The 20,883-nt window shown below is 30.6% G+C and overlaps 1 protein-coding gene across 17 annotated transcripts in view; it reads right to left on the reverse strand.

Annotated features, from left to right (window-relative positions):
- The window catches only part of LOC143256242 (RNA-binding protein Musashi homolog Rbp6-like), a 291,694-nt gene that overhangs the window by 44,949 nt on the left and 225,862 nt on the right, over window positions 1-20,883 (reverse strand). For all 17 annotated transcript variants that reach the window (XM_076513181.1, XM_076513180.1, XM_076513184.1 and 14 more), the window contains 2 exons: window positions 5,330-5,412; window positions 326-410 (listed from right to left, as the gene is read on the reverse strand). In XM_076513181.1, coding sequence (XP_076369296.1) covers window positions 326-410; window positions 5,330-5,412 — 168 coding nt within the window. The remainder of the gene's footprint in view (window positions 1-325; window positions 411-5,329; window positions 5,413-20,883) is intronic.

Consider the following 20,883-nt stretch of genomic DNA (forward strand, 5'->3'; position numbering starts at 1 on the left):
TTTACCGTCAGCTTTACTAAGCCTATAAGAGTTCTAATGTGTTTGTACTGTCAATATTTTCATCGTACAGTATCCGAACACAACTTTCGTTAAGCCTAACCTCTGGTTCGATGTGAAATCATAGCTAGTTTTTAAAAGAAATTGTAATATAACGTAAAGAGTAGATTTTCTTCTAATATCAGTAGTTTCATAATCTACTTTATTGAATGGAAAACTGGTATACTTTTTAATATTTTAAATTAACTGTAAAAATAAACAGGTCGTGGGTAATTACTGTAAGAGAACATATCTGACAAGGTGGATAAGTCAGTTTGAGCTAGCTTACCGAACGTTCCTCCACCAGCACCTCTGCCTCGCATAGCGGCACTGGGCATCATGACTTCTTTAGGCTGAGCTTTTTTACATTCAACCTGCAACAACGTTTCTTTTTGAATAAATGGCAATAAGTTACAAAATATGGATGTAATATCCACTTATCTTTCGATCATCGCAGAGAGTTGAGAATGCTAAAGTGATTAAATTCATATAAAATTAGAATATTTTAGTGAACTAAAAATACTAACAGCAGAGTAAGTGACATTTTCATCATTTACTACAATCTGTTCAAAAGAACTGGTAATAAATGATGTAACACACTAATCGATTATTTCAGTGTATTCAAAACTGGTAACAAATGATGTAACATACTAATCGATTATTTCAGTACGTTAGAAAATGATAACAAATGAGGTAATAGACTTATCGATTATTTCAGTGTGTTGAGAAAACTGGTAACAAATGATCTAACACACGAATCGATTATTTCAGTGTGTTAAAAAAATGGTCGACTCGTAATATCGTAGTTCTGATGTGGTCGCTGGGCGGCAACACAATCGAGAGGGTACAAGCACCATATTTGTCTGGTTGTTTTCGGTGTTTGACAGTGTCAGTTTAACAGAAAACAACAGTATGCCGTAAACAGAATGTTGTGTTCCTTTGTGCAAAAATCGTGGTGGACAGCGATTTCTTTTAATACGAGTAAGGAGAGAGAGTGTGTTCGAAAACGCGGAATTCTGGCCATCAGAAGAGCTGATCCTAAGGACAAGTTTCGTGTGAGGGAACCCGGATCAAGCTGTGTCGTGTGCCATGATCACTTCGTACCGACAGATTACTACAGTGAAACATCTTTTGGTAATTATCATTCCAGTATTTTAAAACAACAACAACAAAAGACACCCATTTCTTCTCCCTACTATCTCAACCATCACCACCACCACAGGGGCCGAGGAACGCACACATACATACACCCACATACAATGACACATACCTACACACACACACACCACCTGCCACCATCACTAATCAGTTTTGTTGTTGTTGTTGTTGTTTTTTGCTTCTAGAGCCTTTATGATTTTGTATGAACCCAATGTTGTCAATATTTAAAAGTATGACAAGTTGTACATCATAACACATGCACGTGCACGTGGATTTCAGTAATACATATGTTTTATAAATAGTTATCTTTCAAGTTATGAACCTTAAGCAAAACGTTTGCGACCAAACGCAGTTCCGAGTGTGTTTACGTAGATGGCTTCACAGACATCGGAAGCAAAGGAGAAGGCAGCTCGCCAAACAAAACGCCTGAATCGAACTACAACATTGTTATGTCAAACCAGCGTTCACCAGGATGTTCACAGTCAATCCAGGAATGCATGGAGTGCGAGGTATAATAATTTCAAAGCTGTGCACACTATGATATCTTTCTTGTGACATACAATTTCTGCTCAATACGATATATCTTTGTAACTTATAGGTAAGTAACTATAATCTGTCCCTGGCATGCTACAATGAATTAATCATTTTCGTAATTAAAATATTCACCTATAACAAAACACTAGCCTTAGTAAACGTAAAAATCAAGGAATGTCACAAGCTCACTGTCACCATAAAACTGACATTGTTTAGTTTAGTCATGTACCTACTATATACTTGTTTTTTTAGGCCTAAATGACATTGAAATCAATAACAAGGCCTATATTATCGCCAATTTAAATGTTTATGATTCACTTGAGAAAAAGAAAATTTGCCGTAACACACAAATACAATACACATAGTGTATTTATATATTAGTTATTTCATGTTCCTAAATAAGTTACATACGACATATAAGGACCAAACACTGTGTATTTATCCGGAAATAGTGCGCATCCAGAATAGGCAGCAACAAAGAAGGTGAAGGGTCCTGACGATTGTGCTGCCACCGTGCGAATGGGAAACGTGCCAGTTACGAGCTTCCCATCGGTGACAAACGAAGTAACAGACTAATCGATTATTTCAGTGTGTTGAGAAAACTGGTGACAAATGAGATGACATATTAACATATTATTTTAGTGTGTTAAAAAGTGGTAACAAATGAAGTAACATAATAATTGGTTATTTTAGTGTGTAAAGAAAACTCGTAAAAAATGAAATAACATAATAATCGATGATTTCGGTGAGTTAATAAAACTGTTAACAAATCAGGAAACATTGTCGTCACTTATCTTAATGTATTGAGAAAACTAGTAAGAAATTAGTGACAATACTAATCGATTATTTCAGTGTGCTAATAATACAAGTAACATATCATAAAGGGTAATAATTACCGTATTTTCCGGTTAATAAGCCGAATCGCCGAATAAGCCGAGGCCAATCTTCAGCTCTGAAAATGAGGGTTTTTGCTTATTACCGCCCAATAAGACGAAGCCATTTTTAAGAAGTGACAAGTTTCTTCAAAATGATTTCTTAGTCTCGTTTCAGCGTCAGCATGCATGTTGTGTGTGATCATTGGCGTTCTGTAGTAAAGCAGAACGTGTCGTATTGAGACAGAGATGGAATCAATATGTCATTCGTTATTGGCTCCATTCACTGTAATTAGGTAACTAATGAAATTCCAGAATTTTTACTCAGTAATTAAAATCACTAACCCAGGGTATAAATACCAGGGGTATGTAGTGGGAGTTTATCATTGTACCGTCAAAAGCCAAAGATGTCTACACCTGCAAAAAAAACAATGCGTTATGATGCTGCTTTTAAACTGAATGTAGTAGAGCTAGCCTTAAAAACCTCAAATATGAATGCCGCTCGCCATTACTGTGTGAATGAAAAACAGGTCCGTGAATGGAAGAAAGCAGAATGTGTGCTAAAAGAAATGTCCAAAACAAATAACTATAACCAGAAAAATGAACCAAAACTGGAAGAAGATGTAGCGACATGGGTGAATGAAAACCGGCAGAGTGGCCTGACTGTCACGCGTGCCCAGATCCGTAGTTTTGCACTAAAGTGGGCTGGTTGAAATAAAGAAAATTCAAGAGACTTTAAGACAACCAACAGCTGGTGTACCCGCTTCATGAAGCGACACAGCCTTGTACTTCGAGAGAAAACGAAGATCGCAAACAAATGATGGGGAATATGGACGAGACTCCGATTTTTTTCGATATGGTTGGAAACAAAACCGTTAACAAAGCTGGCGAGAAAACAGTTTGGGTTAAGACAACGGGCCACGAGAAACAACGTTTCACTGTAGTCTTAACACGTGCTTTGCTGATGGGACAAAATTACTTCCTATGGTAATTTTCAAAAGAAAAACATTTCCTAAGAAGAAGAAATATCCGAAAGGAGTGATCGTCCATGTACAAGAAAACGGATGGATGGATGACGAAGGATGCATCAAGTGGATTAACGAAGTGTGGGCGCGTCGTCCTGGCGGGCTGATGAAATCTAGATCTCTGCTCGTTTGGGATATGTTTAAGTCCCACCTGTGTGAAAACGTTAAAGCCGCGATCAAAAGATGCAATACCGATATTGCAGTTATTCCCGGTGGGCTGACATCTGTGATACAGCCCTTAGATGTGTGTTTAAATAAACCTTTTAAAGACAGGCTCCGTCAATGCTGGAATGAGTGGATGGTTTCCGGCAATCAAAGTTTTACTGCTGCCGGAAATATGCATCACTCGCTACCGTCTGTGAGTGGGTCGTGAAATCGTGGGACGATATTAGTGTTGAACCTGTGGAGAAGTTATTTAAAAAATGCAGCATTTCAAATGGAACGGAAGATGATATGTTGTGGTTGGACGAGAAAGACAACATTCAACTCACTCAGCTAATAACACCAGAGAATAACCCGTACGACGACCAGGTCTCTGCCGAGGATTGGAATCTATTATTTGGTGCTTCTGACGATAAAGATGATGAATTTGATGGATTTTAATAAATTTCTGAGATTAAAGTGTGTATTTTTTTATGAATTTTGTTATTTCTATGAATACATGTCATTCGTAATGTACAGACCTTTTCTATTAATAAATAAAGTTTATTCAACTGAAATAACTCTGTCGTAACTGTGAGATCAAAGGTATGATTTTGGGGCCGATTTTGGTCTTCGGTATTTTTTGGTCCAAAGCTGGTGATCGGCCAATAAGCCGACCCCCAAAAATCAGGTCCAAAATTTAGGGCCAGAAATTTGGCTTATTAGGCGGAAAATACGGTAGTTATGAACGCAGTGGTAGTTCGTCAGATACGGTTGTCAAGCGCAATGTCAACCGATTACACTGAGATTCAGAGTATAAAAGTCCTCGTTTCCTGCACGTCTTCCATTCGTGGCGCGCACGCGCGTGTTTTCTAAACAGAATCACGTGTTAAGTGCCAATGTGAACTTCATCAGGAAGCCACTTCTGAACAGCACACCAAATGTGCAAGTTTAAACCGCCAGCTACAATTAACTGATTTCTCTTCCTTTGTCCTTTTAATCAGCTGCGCGATTTCCTGTGCACGAGAAACGCTGTTCTGAGCGAAAATTTTAATTCATTGGACTACGATTTAAGTGACTCTTAATAATGGGTGTGGTTTAGGCCGGATGCAGCGTCAACCTCTCGGTTAGATGACTAGCCCATCACTCACTGATATTTTGTTTGTCTGGCGCGTACTTTTAATCCATTTCCGGACAAATGGAGCGAATCCTTTTAATTCATTTTACTGTCCGAAATGCCATTACTGAGTGAATATCTTTACTAGTGTCTATCGAACGGTTCTTATATGATAAATTTTCTTCTTTCGTTTGACATCACATTGCAGATGTCGAGATGGTAAACTGGTGAAAACTATGTCACAAAAAAATATCCTCAATACTTAGTTTATAATCTGAATATCGTGAACAAATAAATGGATTTTTTGTTCGCTATGGAACAAAGTTAGACTGAGTTATTAGTTATGTCCAACGCGGGAAACAGAACCCTGAATTTCAGTGTTATAAATCTGTAATGATTCTACTTGTTCCCCCAGTTAGGCTAAACAAACAACAAATCGTTCTCACCATTTTGTTGTTAATTTCATGAAAATGAATTTCGCAGATTTTGTCCACAACGTCTTCGTTTTCAAAAGTAACGAAACCAAAACCTAAAAATAGAGAGAGAGAGAGGAAAAAAAAATTAATTTTGTACGACAAGTCTGAAGCAGCATATTGTCAAAGAAAATCTTCAAACTTAAAACACAGAACAACGTAGTCAGCTTTCGAAAGAAATGGATGCTATGTTGGCTGAATACGACAGGGCCCGGCATGGCCAAGCGTGTTAAGGCGTTCGAGTAGTAATCCGAGGGTTGGGGGTTCGAAACCCGGTCGCACCAAACATGCTCGCCCTTTCAGTCGCGGTGGCGTTACAATGTGACGGTCAATCACACTATTCGTTGGTAAAAGAGTAGCCCAAGAGTTGGCGGTGGGTGGTGATGACTAGCTGCCTTCCCTCTAGTCTTACACTGCTAAATTAGCGCAGATAGCCCTCGAGTAGCTTTGCGCGAAATTAAAAATAAAACACTAAATCACATTAATGTACGCTTTGTTTTATGCACAGAAAATTACTGCAAAAAAGCGTGAAGACTTATGACACTGAACACGAACAGAGCAAGACTAATCCATACAAATCTTAACATAATATACTACATAAACTCATGTTAGTTCATTCATAACTGTGAAGACTTATAACACTGAACACCAACAGAGCAAGACTAATTCATACAAATCTTAACATAATATACTACATAAACTTATGTTAGTTCATTCATAATTGTGAAGACTTATAACATTGAATACGTTTGTTTGTGCTTGAATTTCGCACAAAGCTACTCGAGGGCTATCTGTCCCTAATTTAGCAGTGTAAGACTAGAGGGAAGGCAGCTAGTCATCACCGCCAACTCTTGGGCTACTCTTTTACCAACGAATAGTGGGATTGACCGTAACGTTATAACGCCCCCACGGCTGGGAGGGCGAGCATGTTTGGCGCGACCGTGATGCGAACCCGCGACCTTCAGATTACGAGTCGCACGCCTTAACACGCTTGGCCATGCCGGGCCTTCGAAGAATACGACAAGTGCCAACAGAAATAGATAAACCTATATTGAACAGATTAAAAACTGTATTAAAGCAACACAATGAAATTTGAATAATGGAGCGCTGGAGTTAATGAAACCATTTATTTCAAATACAGTTCACACGTGATATACCTCAACCTTGACGAATCAAAATCTTACCAATGTTTGTCATATTGGTAGATAAAGGTGATACCGGGTGTAAGATCACGTAAACTTCAACTGAAATTTTATTACTTCACCTAATCTTCCAATAGTTTTTCAACACATCTAGTGGAAGTACTAAAGTAATATTTGACTTATAACTTTATATAACCTATTAGTGCACAAAAATATTGTTTGATTTCTAAGTTTACTCACACTACTGTTGTATTAAAATATTGTTTGATTTGTAAGTTTACTCACACTACTGGTGTATCAAAATATTGTTTGATTTGTAAGTTTACTCACACTACTGATGTATTAAAATATTGTTTGATTTGTAAGTTTACTCACACTACTGGTGTATCAAAATATTGTTTGATTTGTAAGTTTTACACTACTGATGTATTAAAATATTGTTTGATTTGTAAGTTTAACACTACTGGTGTATTAAAATATTGTTTGATTTGTAAGTTTACACACTACTGGTGTATTAAAATATTGTTTGATTTGTAAGTTTACACACACTACTGGTGTATCAAAATATTGTTTGATTTGCACGTTTACACACACTACTGGTGTATTAAACTACTGTTTGATTTATAAGTTTACACACACTACTGGTGTATTAAAATATTGTTTGATTTGTAAGTTTACACACACTACTGGTGTATTAAAATATTGTTTGATTTGTAAGTTTACACACACTACTGGTGTACTAAAATATTGTTTGATTTGTAAGTTTACACACACTACTGGTGTATTAAAATACTGTTTGATTTGTAAGTTTACTGACACTACTGGTGTATTAAAATATTGTTTGATTTGTAAGTTTACACAAACTACTGGTGTATCAAAATATTGTTTGATTTGCACGTTTACACACACTACTGGTGTATTAAAATACTGTTTGATTTATAAGTTTACACACACTACTGGTGTATTAAAATATTGTTTGATTTGTAAGTTTACACACACTACTGGTGTATTAAAATATTGTTTGATTTGTAAGTTTACACACACTACTGGTGTATTAAAATATTGTTTGATTTGTAAGTTTACACACACTACTGGTGTATTAAAATATTGTTTGATTTGTAAGTTTACACACACTACTGGTGTATTAAAATATTGTTTGATTTGTAAGTTTACACACACTACTGGTGTATTAAAATATTGTTTGATTTGTAAGTTTACACACACTACTGGTGTATTAAAATATTGTTTGATTTGTAAGTTTACACACACTACTGGTGTATTAAAATATTGTTTGATTTGTAAGTTTACACACACTACTGGTGTATTAAAATATTGTTTGATTTGTAAGTTTACACACACTACTGGTGTATTAAAATATTGTTTGATTTGTAAGTTTACACACACTACTGGTGTATTAAAATATTGTTTGATTTGTAAGTTTACACACACTACTGGTGTATTAAAATATTGTTTGATTTGTAAGTTTACACACACTACTGGTGTATTAAAATATTGTTTGATTTGTAAGTTTACACACACTACTGGTGTATTAAAATATTGTTTGATTTGTAAGTTTACACACACTACTGGTGTATTAAAATATTGTTTGATTTGTAAGTTTACACACACACTACTGGTGTATTAAAATATTGTTTGATTTGTAAGTTTACACACACTACTGGTGTATTAAAATATTGTTTGATTTGTAAGTTTACACACACTACTGGTGTATTAAAATATTGTTTGATTTGTAAGTTTACACACACTACTGGTGTATTAAAATATTGTTTGATTTGTAAGTTTACACACACTACTGGTGTATTAAAATATTGTTTGATTTGTAAGTTTACACACACTACTGGTGTATTAAAATATTGTTTGATTTGTAAGTTTACACACACTACTGGTGTATTAAAATATTGTTTGATTTGTAAGTTTACACACACTACTGGTGTATTAAAATATTGTTTGATTTGTAAGTTTACACACACTACTGGTGTATTAAAATATTGTTTGATTTGTAAGTTTACACACACTACTGGTGTATTAAAATATTGTTTGATTTGTAAGTTTACACACACTACTGGTGTATTAAAATATTGTTTGATTTGTAAGTTTACACACACTACTGGTTTGTATGTAAAATATTGTTTGATTTGTAAGTTTACACACACTACTGGTGTATTAAAATATTGTTTGATTTGTAAGTTTACACACACTACTGGTGTATTAAAATATTGTTTGATTTGTAAGTTTACACACACTACTGGTGTATTAAAATATTGTTTGATTTGTAAGTTTACACACACTACTGGTGTATTAAAATATTGTTTGATTTGTAAGTTTACACACACTACTGGTGTATTAAAATATTGTTTGATTTGTAAGTTTACACACACTACTGGTGTATTAAAATATTGTTTGATTTGTAAGTTTACACACACTACTGGTGTATTAAAATATTGTTTGATTTGTAAGTTTACACACACTACTGGTGTATTAAAATATTGTTTGATTTGTAAGTTTACACACACTACTGGTGTATTAAAATATTGTTTGATTTGTAAGTTTACACACACTACTGGTGTATTAAAATATTGTTTGATTTGTAAGTTTACACACACTACTGGTGTATTAAAATATTGTTTGATTTGTAAGTTTACACACACTACTGGTGTATTAAAATATTGTTTGATTTGTAAGTTTACACACACTACTGGTGTATTAAAATATTGTTTGATTTGTAAGTTTACACACACTACTGGTGTATTAAAATATTGTTTGATTTGTAAGTTTACACACACTACTGGTGTATTAAAATATTGTTTGATTTGTAAGTTTACACACACTACTGGTGTATTAAAATATTGTTTGATTTGTAAGTTTACACACACTACTGGTGTATTAAAATATTGTTTGATTTGTAAGTTTACACACACTACTGGTGTATTAAAATATTGTTTGATTTGTAAGTTTACACACACTACTGGTGTATTAAAATATTGTTTGATTTGTAAGTTTACACACACTACTGGTGTATTAAAATATTGTTTGATTTGTAAGTTTACACACACTACTGGTGTATTAAAATATTGTTTGATTTGTAAGTTTACACACACTACTGGTGTATTAAAATATTGTTTGATTTGTAAGTTTACACACACTACTGGTGTATTAAAATATTGTTTGATTTGTAAGTTTACACACACTACTGGTGTATTAAAATATTGTTTGATTTGTAAGTTTACACACACTACTGGTGTATTAAAATATTGTTTGATTTGTAAGTTTACACACACTACTGGTGTATTAAAATATTGTTTGATTTGTAAGTTTACACACACTACTGGTGTATTAAAATATTGTTTGATTTGTAAGTTTACACACACTACTGGTGTATTAAAATATTGTTTGATTTGTAAGTTTACACACACTACTGGTGTATTAAAATATTGTTTGATTTGTAAGTTTACACACACTACTGGTGTATTAAAATATTGTTTGATTTGTAAGTTTACACACACTACTGGTGTATTAAAATATTGTTTGATTTGTAAGTTTACACACACTACTGGTGTATTAAAATATTGTTTGATTTGTAAGTTTACACACACTACTGGTGTATTAAAATATTGTTTGATTTGTAAGTTTACACACACTACTGGTGTATTAAAATATTGTTTGATTTGTAAGTTTACACACACTACTGGTGTATTAAAATATTGTTTGATTTGTAAGTTTACACACACTACTGGTGTATTAAAATATTGTTTGATTTGTAAGTTTACACACACTACTGGTGTATTAAAATATTGTTTGATTTGTAAGTTTACACACACTACTGGTGTATTAAAATATTGTTTGATTTGTAAGTTTACACACACTACTGGTGTATTAAAATATTGTTTGATTTGTAAGTTTACACACACTACTGGTGTATTAAAATATTGTTTGATTTGTAAGTTTACACACACTACTGGTGTATTAAAATATTGTTTGATTTGTAAGTTTACACACACTACTGGTGTATTAAAATATTGTTTGATTTGTAAGTTTACACACACTACTGGTGTATTAAAATATTGTTTGATTTGTAAGTTTACACACACTACTGGTGTATTAAAATATTGTTTGATTTGTAAGTTTTACACACACTACTGGTGTATTAAAATATTGTTTGATTTGTAAGTTTACACACACTACTGGTGTATTAAAATATTGTTTGATTTGTAAGTTTACACACACTACTGGTGTATTAAAATATTGTTTGATTTGTAAGTTTACACACACTACTGGTGTATTAAAATATTGTTTGATTTGTAAGTTTACACACACTACTGGTGTATCAAAATATTGTTTGATTTGTAAGTTTACACACACTACTGGTGTATTAAAATATTGTTTGATTTGTAAGTTTTACTGGTGTATTAAAATATTGTTTGATTTGTAAGTTTACACACTACTGGTGTATTAAAATATTGTTTGATTTGTAAGTTTACACACACTACTGGTGTATTAAAATATTGTTTGATTTGTAAGTTTACACACACTACTGGTGTATTAAAATATTGTTTGATTTGTAAGTTTACACACACTACTGGTGTATTAAAATATTGTTTGATTTGTAAGTTTACACACACTACTGGTGTATTAAAATATTGTTTGATTTGTAAGTTTACACACACTACTGGTGTATTAAAATATTGTTTGATTTGTAAGTTTACACACACTACTGGTGTATTAAAATATTGTTTGATTTGTAAGTTTACACACACTACTGGTGTATTCAAAATATTGTTTGATTTGTAAGTTTACACACACTACTGGTGTATTAAAATATTGTTTGATTTGTAAGTTTACACACACTACTGGTGTATTAAAATATTGTTTGATTTGTAAGTTTACACACACTACTGGTGTATTAAAATATTGTTTGATTTGTAAGTTTACACACACTACTGGTGTATTAAAATATTGTTTGATTTGTAAGTTTACACACACTACTGGTGTATTAAAATATTGTTTGATTTGTAAGTTTACACACACTACTGGTGTATTAAAATATTGTTTGATTTGTAAGTTTACACACACTACTGGTGTATTAAAATATTGTTTGATTTGTAAGATTTTAAGTTTACACACACTACTGGTGTATTAAAATATTGTTTGATTTGTCAAAATATTGTTTGTTTAAGTTTACACACTACTGGTGTATTAAAATATTGTTTGATTTGTAAGTTTACACACTACTGGTGTATTAAAATATTGTTTGATTTGTAAGTTTACACACACTACTGGTGTATTAAAATATTGTTTGATTTGTAAGTTTACACACACTACTGGTGTATTAAAATATTGTTTGATTTGTAAGTTTACACACACTACTGGTGTATTAAAATATTGTTTGATTTGTAAGTTTACACACACTACTGGTGTATTAAAATATTGTTTGATTTGTAAGTTTACACACACTACTGGTGTATTAAAATATTGTTTGATTTGTAAGTTTACACACACTACTGGTGTATTAAAATATTGTTTGATTTGTAAGTTTACACACACTACTGGTGTATTAAAATATTGTTTGATTTGTAAGTTTACACACACTACTGGTGTATTAAAATATTGTTTGATTTGTAAGTTTACACACACTACTGGTGTATTAAAATATTGTTTGATTTGTAAGTTTACACACACTACTGGTGTATTAAAATATTGTTTGATTTGTAAGTTTACACACACTACTGGTGTATTAAAATATTGTTTGATTTGTAAGTTTAAGTTTACACACTACTGGTGTATTAAAATATTGTTTGATTTGTAAGTTTACACACACTACTGGTGTATTAAAATATTGTTTGATTTGTAAGTTTACACACACTACTGGTGTATTAAAATATTGTTTGATTTGTAAGTTTACACACACTACTGGTGTATTAAAATATTGTTTGATTTGTAAGTTTACACACACTACTGGTGTATTAAAATATTGTTTGATTTGTAAGTTTACACACACTACTGGTGTATTAAAATATTGTTTGATTTGTAAGTTTACACACACTACTGGTGTATTAAAATATTGTTTGATTTGTAAGTTTACACACACTACTGGTGTATTAAAATATTGTTTGATTTGTAAGTTTACACACACTACTGGTGTATTAAAATATTGTTTGATTTGTAAGTTTACACACACTACTGGTGTATTAAAATATTGTTTGATTTGTAAGTTTACACACACTACTGGTGTATTAAAATATTGTTTGATTTGTAAGTTTACACACACTACTGGTGTATTAAAATATTGTTTGATTTGTAAGTTTACACACACTACTGGTGTATTAAAATATTGTTTGATTTGTAAGTTTACACACACTACTGGTGTATTAAAATATTGTTTGATTTGTAAGTTTACACACACTACTGGTGTATTAAAATATTGTTTGATTTGTAAGTTTACACACACTACTGGTGTATTAAAATATTGTTTGATTTGTAAGTTTACACACACTGGTGTATCAAAATACTGGTGTATTAAAATATTGTTTGATTTGTAAGTTTACACACACTACTGGTGTATTAAAATATTGTTTGATTTGTAAGTTTACACACACTACTGGTGTATTAAAATATTGTTTGATTTGTAAGTTTACACACACTACTGGTGTATTAAAATATTGTTTGATTTGTAAGTTTACACACACTACTGGTGTATTAAAATATTGTTTGATTTGTAAGTTTACACACACTACTGGTGTATTAAAATATTGTTTGATTTGTAAGTTTACACACACTACTGGTGTATTAAAATATTGTTTGATTTGTAAGTTTACACACACTACTGGTGTATTAAAATATTGTTTGATTTGTAAGTTTACACACACTACTGGTGTATTAAAATATTGTTTGATTTGTAAGTTTACACACACTACTGGTGTATTAAAATATTGTTTGATTTGTAAGTTTACACACACTACTGGTGTACTGGTGTATCAAAATATTGTTTGATTTTAAGTTTACACACACTACTGGTGTTAAAATATTGTTTGATTTGTAAGTTTACACACACTACTGGTGTATTAAAATATTGTTTGATTTGTAAGTTTAAAACACACTACTGGTGTATTAAAATATTGTTTGATTTGTAAGTTTACACACACTACTGGTGTATTAAAATATTGTTTGATTTGTAAGTTTACACACACTACTGGTGTATTAAAATATTGTTTGATTTGTAAGTTTACACACACTACTGGTGTATTAAAATATTGTTTGATTTGTAAGTTTACACACACTACTGGTGTATTAAAATATTGTTTGATTTGTAAGTTTACACACACTACTGGTGTATTAAAATATTGTTTGATTTGTAAGTTTACACACTACTGGTGTATTAAAATATTGTTTGATTTGTAAGTTTACACACACTACTGGTGTATTAAAATATTGTTTGATTTGTAAGTTTACACACACTACTGGTGTATTAAAATATTGTTTGATTTGTAAGTTTACACACACTACTGGTGTATTAAAATATTGTTTGATTTGTAAGTTTACACACACTACTGGTGTATTAAAATATTGTTTGATTTGTAAGTTTACACACACTACTGGTGTATTAAAATATTGTTTGATTTGTAAGTTTACACACACTACTGGTGTATTAAAATATTGTTTGATTTGTAAGTTTACACACACTACTGGTGTATTAAAATATTGTTTGATTTGTAAGTTTACACACACTACTGGTGTATTAAAATATTGTTTGATTTGTAAGTTTACACACACTACTGGTGTATTAAAATATTGTTTGATTTGTAAGTTTACACACACTACTGGTGTATTAAAATATTGTTTGATTTGTAAGTTTACACACACTACTGGTGTATTAAAATATTGTTTGATTTGTAAGTTTACACACACTACTGGTGTATTAAAATATTGTTTGATTTGTAAGTTTACACACACTACTGGTGTATTAAAATATTGTTTGATTTGTAAGTTTACACACACTACTGGTGTGTATCAAAATATTGTTTGATTTGTAAGTTTACACACACTACTGGTGTGTAAATATTGTTTGATTTGTAAGTTTACACACACTACTGGTGTATTAAAATATTGTTTGATTTGTAAGTTTACACACACTACTGGTGTATTAAAATATTGTTTGATTTGTAAGTTTACACACACTACTGGTGTATTAAAATATTGTTTGATTTGTAAGTTTACACACACTACTGGTGTATTAAAATATTGTTTGATTTGTAAGTTTACACACACTACTGGTGTATTAAAATATTGTTTGATTTGTAAGTTTACACACACTACTGGTGTATTAAAATATTGTTTGATTTGTAAGTTTACACACACTACTGGTGTATTAAAATATTGTTTGATTTGTAAGTTTACACACACTACTGGTGTATTAAAATATTGTTTGATTTGTAAGTTTACACACACTACTGGTGTATTAAAATATTGTTTGATTTGTAAGTTTACACACACTACTGGTGTATTAAAATATTGTTTGATTTGTAAGTTTACACACACTACTGGTGTATTAAAATATTGTTTGATTTGTAAGTTTACACACACTACTGGTGTATTAAAATATTGTTTGATTTGTAAGTTTACACACACTACTGGTGTATTAAAATATTGTTTGATTTGTAAGTTTACACACACTACTGGTGTATTAAAATATTGTTTGATTTGTAAGTTTACACACACTACTGGTGTATTAAAATATTGTTTGATTTGTAAGTTTACACACACTACTGGTGTATTAAAATATTGTTTGATTTGTAAGTTTACACACACTACTGGTGTATTAAAATATTGTTTGATTTGTAAGTTTACACACACTACTGGTGTATTAAAATATTGTTTGATTTGTAAGTTTACACACACTACTGGTGTATTAAAATATTGTTTGATTTGTAAGTTTACACACACTACTGGTGTATTAAAATATTGTTTGATTTGTAAGTTTACACACACTACTGGTGTATTAAAATATTGTTTGATTTGTAAGTTTACACACACTACTGGTGTATTAAAATATTGTTTGATTTGTAAGTTTACACACACTACTGGTGTATTAAAATATTGTTTGATTTGTAAGTTTACACACACTACTGGTGTATTAAAATATTGTTTGATTTGTAAGTTTACACACACTACTGGTGTATTAAAATATTGTTTGATTTGTAAGTTTACACACACTACTGGTGTATTAAAATATTGTTTGATTTGTAAGTTTACACACACTACTGGTGTATTAAAATATTGTTTGATTTGTAAGTTTACACACACTACTGGTGTATTAAAATATTGTTTGATTTGTAAGTTTACACACACTACTGGTGTATTAAAATATTGTTTGATTTGTAAGTTTACACACACTACTGGTGTATTAAAATATTGTTTGATTTGTAAGTTTACACACACTACTGGTGTATTAAAATATTGTTTGATTTGTAAGTTTACACACACTACTGGTGTATTAAAATATTGTTTGATTTGTAAGTTTACACACACTACTGGTGTATTAAAATATTGTTTGATTTGTAAGTTTACACACACTACTGGTGTATTAAAATATTGTTTGATTTGTAAGTTTACACACACTACTGGTGTATTAAAATATTGTTTGATTTGTAAGTTTACACACACTACTGGTGTATCAAAATATTGTTTGATTTGTAAGTTTACACACACTACTGGTGTATTAAAATATTGTTTGATTTGTAAGTTTACACACACTACTGGTGTATCAAAATATTGTTTGATTTGTAAGTTTACACACACTACTGGTGTATTAAAATATTGTTTGATTTGTAAGTTTACACACACTACTGGTGTATTAAAATATTGTTTGATTTGTAAGTTTACACACACTACTGGTGTATTAAAATATTGTTTGATTTGTAAGTTTACACACACTACTGGTGTATTAAAATATTGTTTGATTTGTAAGTTTACACACACTACTGGTGTATTAAAATATTGTTTGATTTGTAAGTTTACACACACTACTGGTGTATTAAAATATTGTTTGATTTGTAAGTTTACACACACTACTGGTGTATTAAAATATTGTTTGATTTGTAAGTTTACACACACTACTGGTGTATTAAAATATTGTTTGATTTGTAAGTTTACACACACTACTGGTGTATTAAAATATTGTTTGATTTGTAAGTTTACACACACTACTGGTGTATTAAAATATTGTTTGATTTGTAAGTTTACACACACTACTGGTGTATTAAAATATTGTTTGATTTGTAAGTTTACACACACTACTGGTGTATTAAAATATTGTTTGATTTGTAAGTTTACACACACTACTGGTGTATTAAAATATTGTTTGATTTGTAAGTTTACACACACTACTGGTGTATTAAAATATTGTTTGATTTGTAAGTTTACACACACTACTGGTGTATTAAAATATTGTTTGATTTGTAAGTTTACACACACTACTGGTGTATTAAAATATTGTTTGATTTGTAAGTTTACACACACTACTGGTGTATTAAAATATTGTTTGATTTGTAAGTTTACACACACTACTGGTGTATTAAAATATTGTTTGATTTGTAAGTTTACACACACTACTGGTGTATCAAAATATTGTTTGATTTGTAAGTTTACACACACTACTGGTGTATTAAAATATTGTTTGATTTGTAAGTTTACACACACTACTGGTGTATTAAAATATTGTTTGATTTGTAAGTTTACACACACTACTGGTGTATTAAAATATTGTTTGATTTGTAAGTTTACACACACTACTGGTGTATTAAAATATTGTTTGATTTGTAAGTTTACACACACTACTGGTGTATTAAAATATTGTTTGATTTGTAAGTTTAAACACACTACTGGTGTATTAAAATATTGTTTGATTTGTAAGTTTACACACACTACTGGTGTATTAAAATATTGTTTGATTTGTAAGTTTACACACACTACTGGTGTATCAAAATATTGTTTGATTTGTAAGTTTACACACACTACTGGTGTATTAAAATATTGTTTGATTTGTAAGTTTACACACACTACTGGTGTATCAAAATATTGTTTGATTTGTAAGTTTACACACACTACTGGTGTATTAAAATATTGTTTGATTTGTAAGTTTACACACACTACTGGTGTATTAAAATATTGTTTGATTTGTAAGTTTACACACACTACTGGTGTATTAAAATATTGTTTGATTTGTAAGTTTACACACACTACTGGTGTATTAAAATATTGTTTGATTTGTAAGTTTACACACCTACTGGTGTATCAAAATATTGTTTGATTTGTAAGTTTACTGACACTACTGGTGTATTAAAATACTGTTTGATTTGTAAGTTTACACACACTACTGGTGTATCAAAATATTGTTTGATTTGTAAGTTTACTGACACTACTGGTGTATTAAAATATTGTTTGATTTGTAAGTTTACACACACTACTGGTGTATTAAAATATTGTTTGATTTGTAAGTTTACACACACTACTGGTGTATCAAAATATTGTTTGATTTGTAAGTTTACACACACTACTGGTGTATTAAAATATTGTTTGATTTGTAAGTTTACACACACTACTGGTGTATCAAAATATTGTTTGATTTGTAAGTTTACACACACTACTGGTGTATTAAAATATTGTTTGATTTGTAAGTTTACACACACTACTGGTGTACTAAAATATTGTTTGATTTGTAAGTTTACACACACTACTGGTGTATTAAAATATTGTTTGATTTGTAAGTTTACACACACTACTGGTGTATTAAAATATTGTTTGATTTGTAAGTTTACACACACTACTGGTGTATCAAAATATTGTTTGATTTGTAAGTTTACTGACACTACTGGTGTATTAAAATATTGTTTGATTTGTAAGTTTACACACACTACTGGTGTATCAAAATATTGTTTGATTTGTAAGTTTACACACACTACTGGTGTATCAAAATATTGTTTGATTTGTAAGTTTACACACACTACTGGTGTATTAAAATATTGTTTGATTTGTAAGTTTACTCACACTACTGGTGTATCAAAATATTGTTTGATTTGTAAGTTTACACACACTACTGGTGTATTAAAATATTGTTTGATTTTGTAAGTTTACACACACTACTGGTGTATCAAAATATTGTTTGATTTGTAAGTTTACACACACTACTGGTGTATTAAAATATTGTTTGATTTGTAAGTTTACACACACTACTGGTGTATTAAAATATTGTTTGATTTGTAAGTTTACACACACTACTGGTGTATTAAAATATTGTTTGATTTGTAAGTTTACACACACTACTGGTGTATTAAAATATTGTTTGATTTGTAAGTTTACACACACTACTGATGTATTAAAATATTGTTTGATTTGTAAGTTTACACACACTACTGGTGTATTAAAATATTGTTTGATTTGTAAGTTTACTCACACTACTGGTGTATTAAAATATTGTTTGATTTGTAAGTTTAAACACACTACTGGTGTATTAAAATATTGTTTGATTTGTAAGTTTATTGACACTACTAGTGTATTAAAATATTGTTTGATTTGTAAGTTTACACACACTACTGGTGTATCAAAATATTGTTTGATTTGCACGTTTACACACACTACTGGTGTATTAAAATATTGTTTGATTTTGTAAGTTTACACACACTACTGGTGTATCAAAATATTGTTTGATTTGTAAGTTTACACACACTACTGGTGTATTAAAATATTGTTTGATTTGTAAGTTTACACACACTACTGGTGTACTAAAATATTGTTTGATTTGTAAGTTTACACACACTACTGGTGTATTAAAATACTGTTTGATTTGTAAGTTTACACACACTACTGGTGTATTAAAATATTGTTTGATTTGTATGTTTACACACACTACTGGTGTATCAAAATATTGTTTGATTTGTAAGTTTACTGACACTACTGGTGTATTAAAATACTGTTTGATTTGTAAGTTTACACACACTACTGGTGTATCAAAATATTGTTTGATTTGTAAGTTTACACACACTACTGGTGTATCAAAATATTGTTTGATTTGTAAGTTTACACACACTACTGGTGTATTAAAATATTGTTTGATTTGTAAGTTTACTCACACTACTGATGTATTAAAATATTGTTTGATTTGTAAGTTTACACACACTACTGGTGTATCAAAATATTGTTTGATTTGCACGTTTACACACACTACTGGTGTATTAAACTACTGTTTGATTTATAAGTTTACACACACTACTGGTGTATTAAAATATTGTTTGATTTGTAAGTTTACTGACACTACTGGTGTATTAAAATATTGTTTGATTTGTAAGTTTACACAAACTACTGGTGTATCAAAATATTGTTTGATTTGCACGTTTACACACACTACTGGTGTATTAAAATATTGTTTGATTTGTAAGTTTACACACACTACTGGTGTATTAAAATATTGTTTGATTTGTAAGTTTACACACACTACTGGTGTACAAAAATATTGTTTGATTTGCAAGTTTACACACACTACTGGTGTATTAAAATACTGTTTGATTTGTAAGTTTACACACACTACTGGTGTATTAAAATATTGTTTGATTTGTAAGTTTACACACACTACTGGTGTATCAAAATATTGTTTGATTTGCACGTTTACACACACTACTGGTGTATTAAAATATTGTTTGATTTTGTAAGTTTACACACACTACTGGTGTATCAAAATATTGTTTGATTTGTAAGTTTACACACACTACTGGTGTATTAAAATATTGTTTGATTTGTAAGTTTACACACACTACTGGTGTACTAAAATATTGTTTGATTTGTAAGTTTACACACACTACTGGTGTATTAAAATACTGTTTGATTTGTAAGTTTACACACACTACTGGTGTATTAAAATATTGTTTGATTTGTATGTTTACACACACTACTGGTGTATCAAAATATTGTTTGATTTGTAAGTTTACTGACACTACTGGTGTATTAAAATACTGTTTGATTTGTAAGTTTACACCCACTACTGGTGTATCAAAATATTGTTTGATTTGTAAGTTTACTGACACTACTGGTGTATTAAAATATTGTTTGATTTGTAAGTTTACACACATTACTGGTGTATCAAAATATTGTTTGATTTGCACGTTTACACACACTACTGGTGTATTAAAATATTGTTTGATTTGTAAGTTTACACACACTACTGGTGTATCAAAATATTGTTTGATTTGTAAGTTTACACACACTACTGGTGTACTAAAATATTGTTTGATTTGTAAGTTTACACACACTACTGGTGTATTAAAATATTGTTTGATTTGTAAGTTTACACACACTACTGGTGTATTAAAATATTGTTTG

The sequence above is a fragment of the Tachypleus tridentatus genome, chromosome 7 (genome assembly GCF_004210375.1).
Source record: "Tachypleus tridentatus isolate NWPU-2018 chromosome 7, ASM421037v1, whole genome shotgun sequence".
Taxonomy (NCBI): Eukaryota; Metazoa; Arthropoda; class Merostomata; order Xiphosura; family Limulidae; genus Tachypleus; species Tachypleus tridentatus.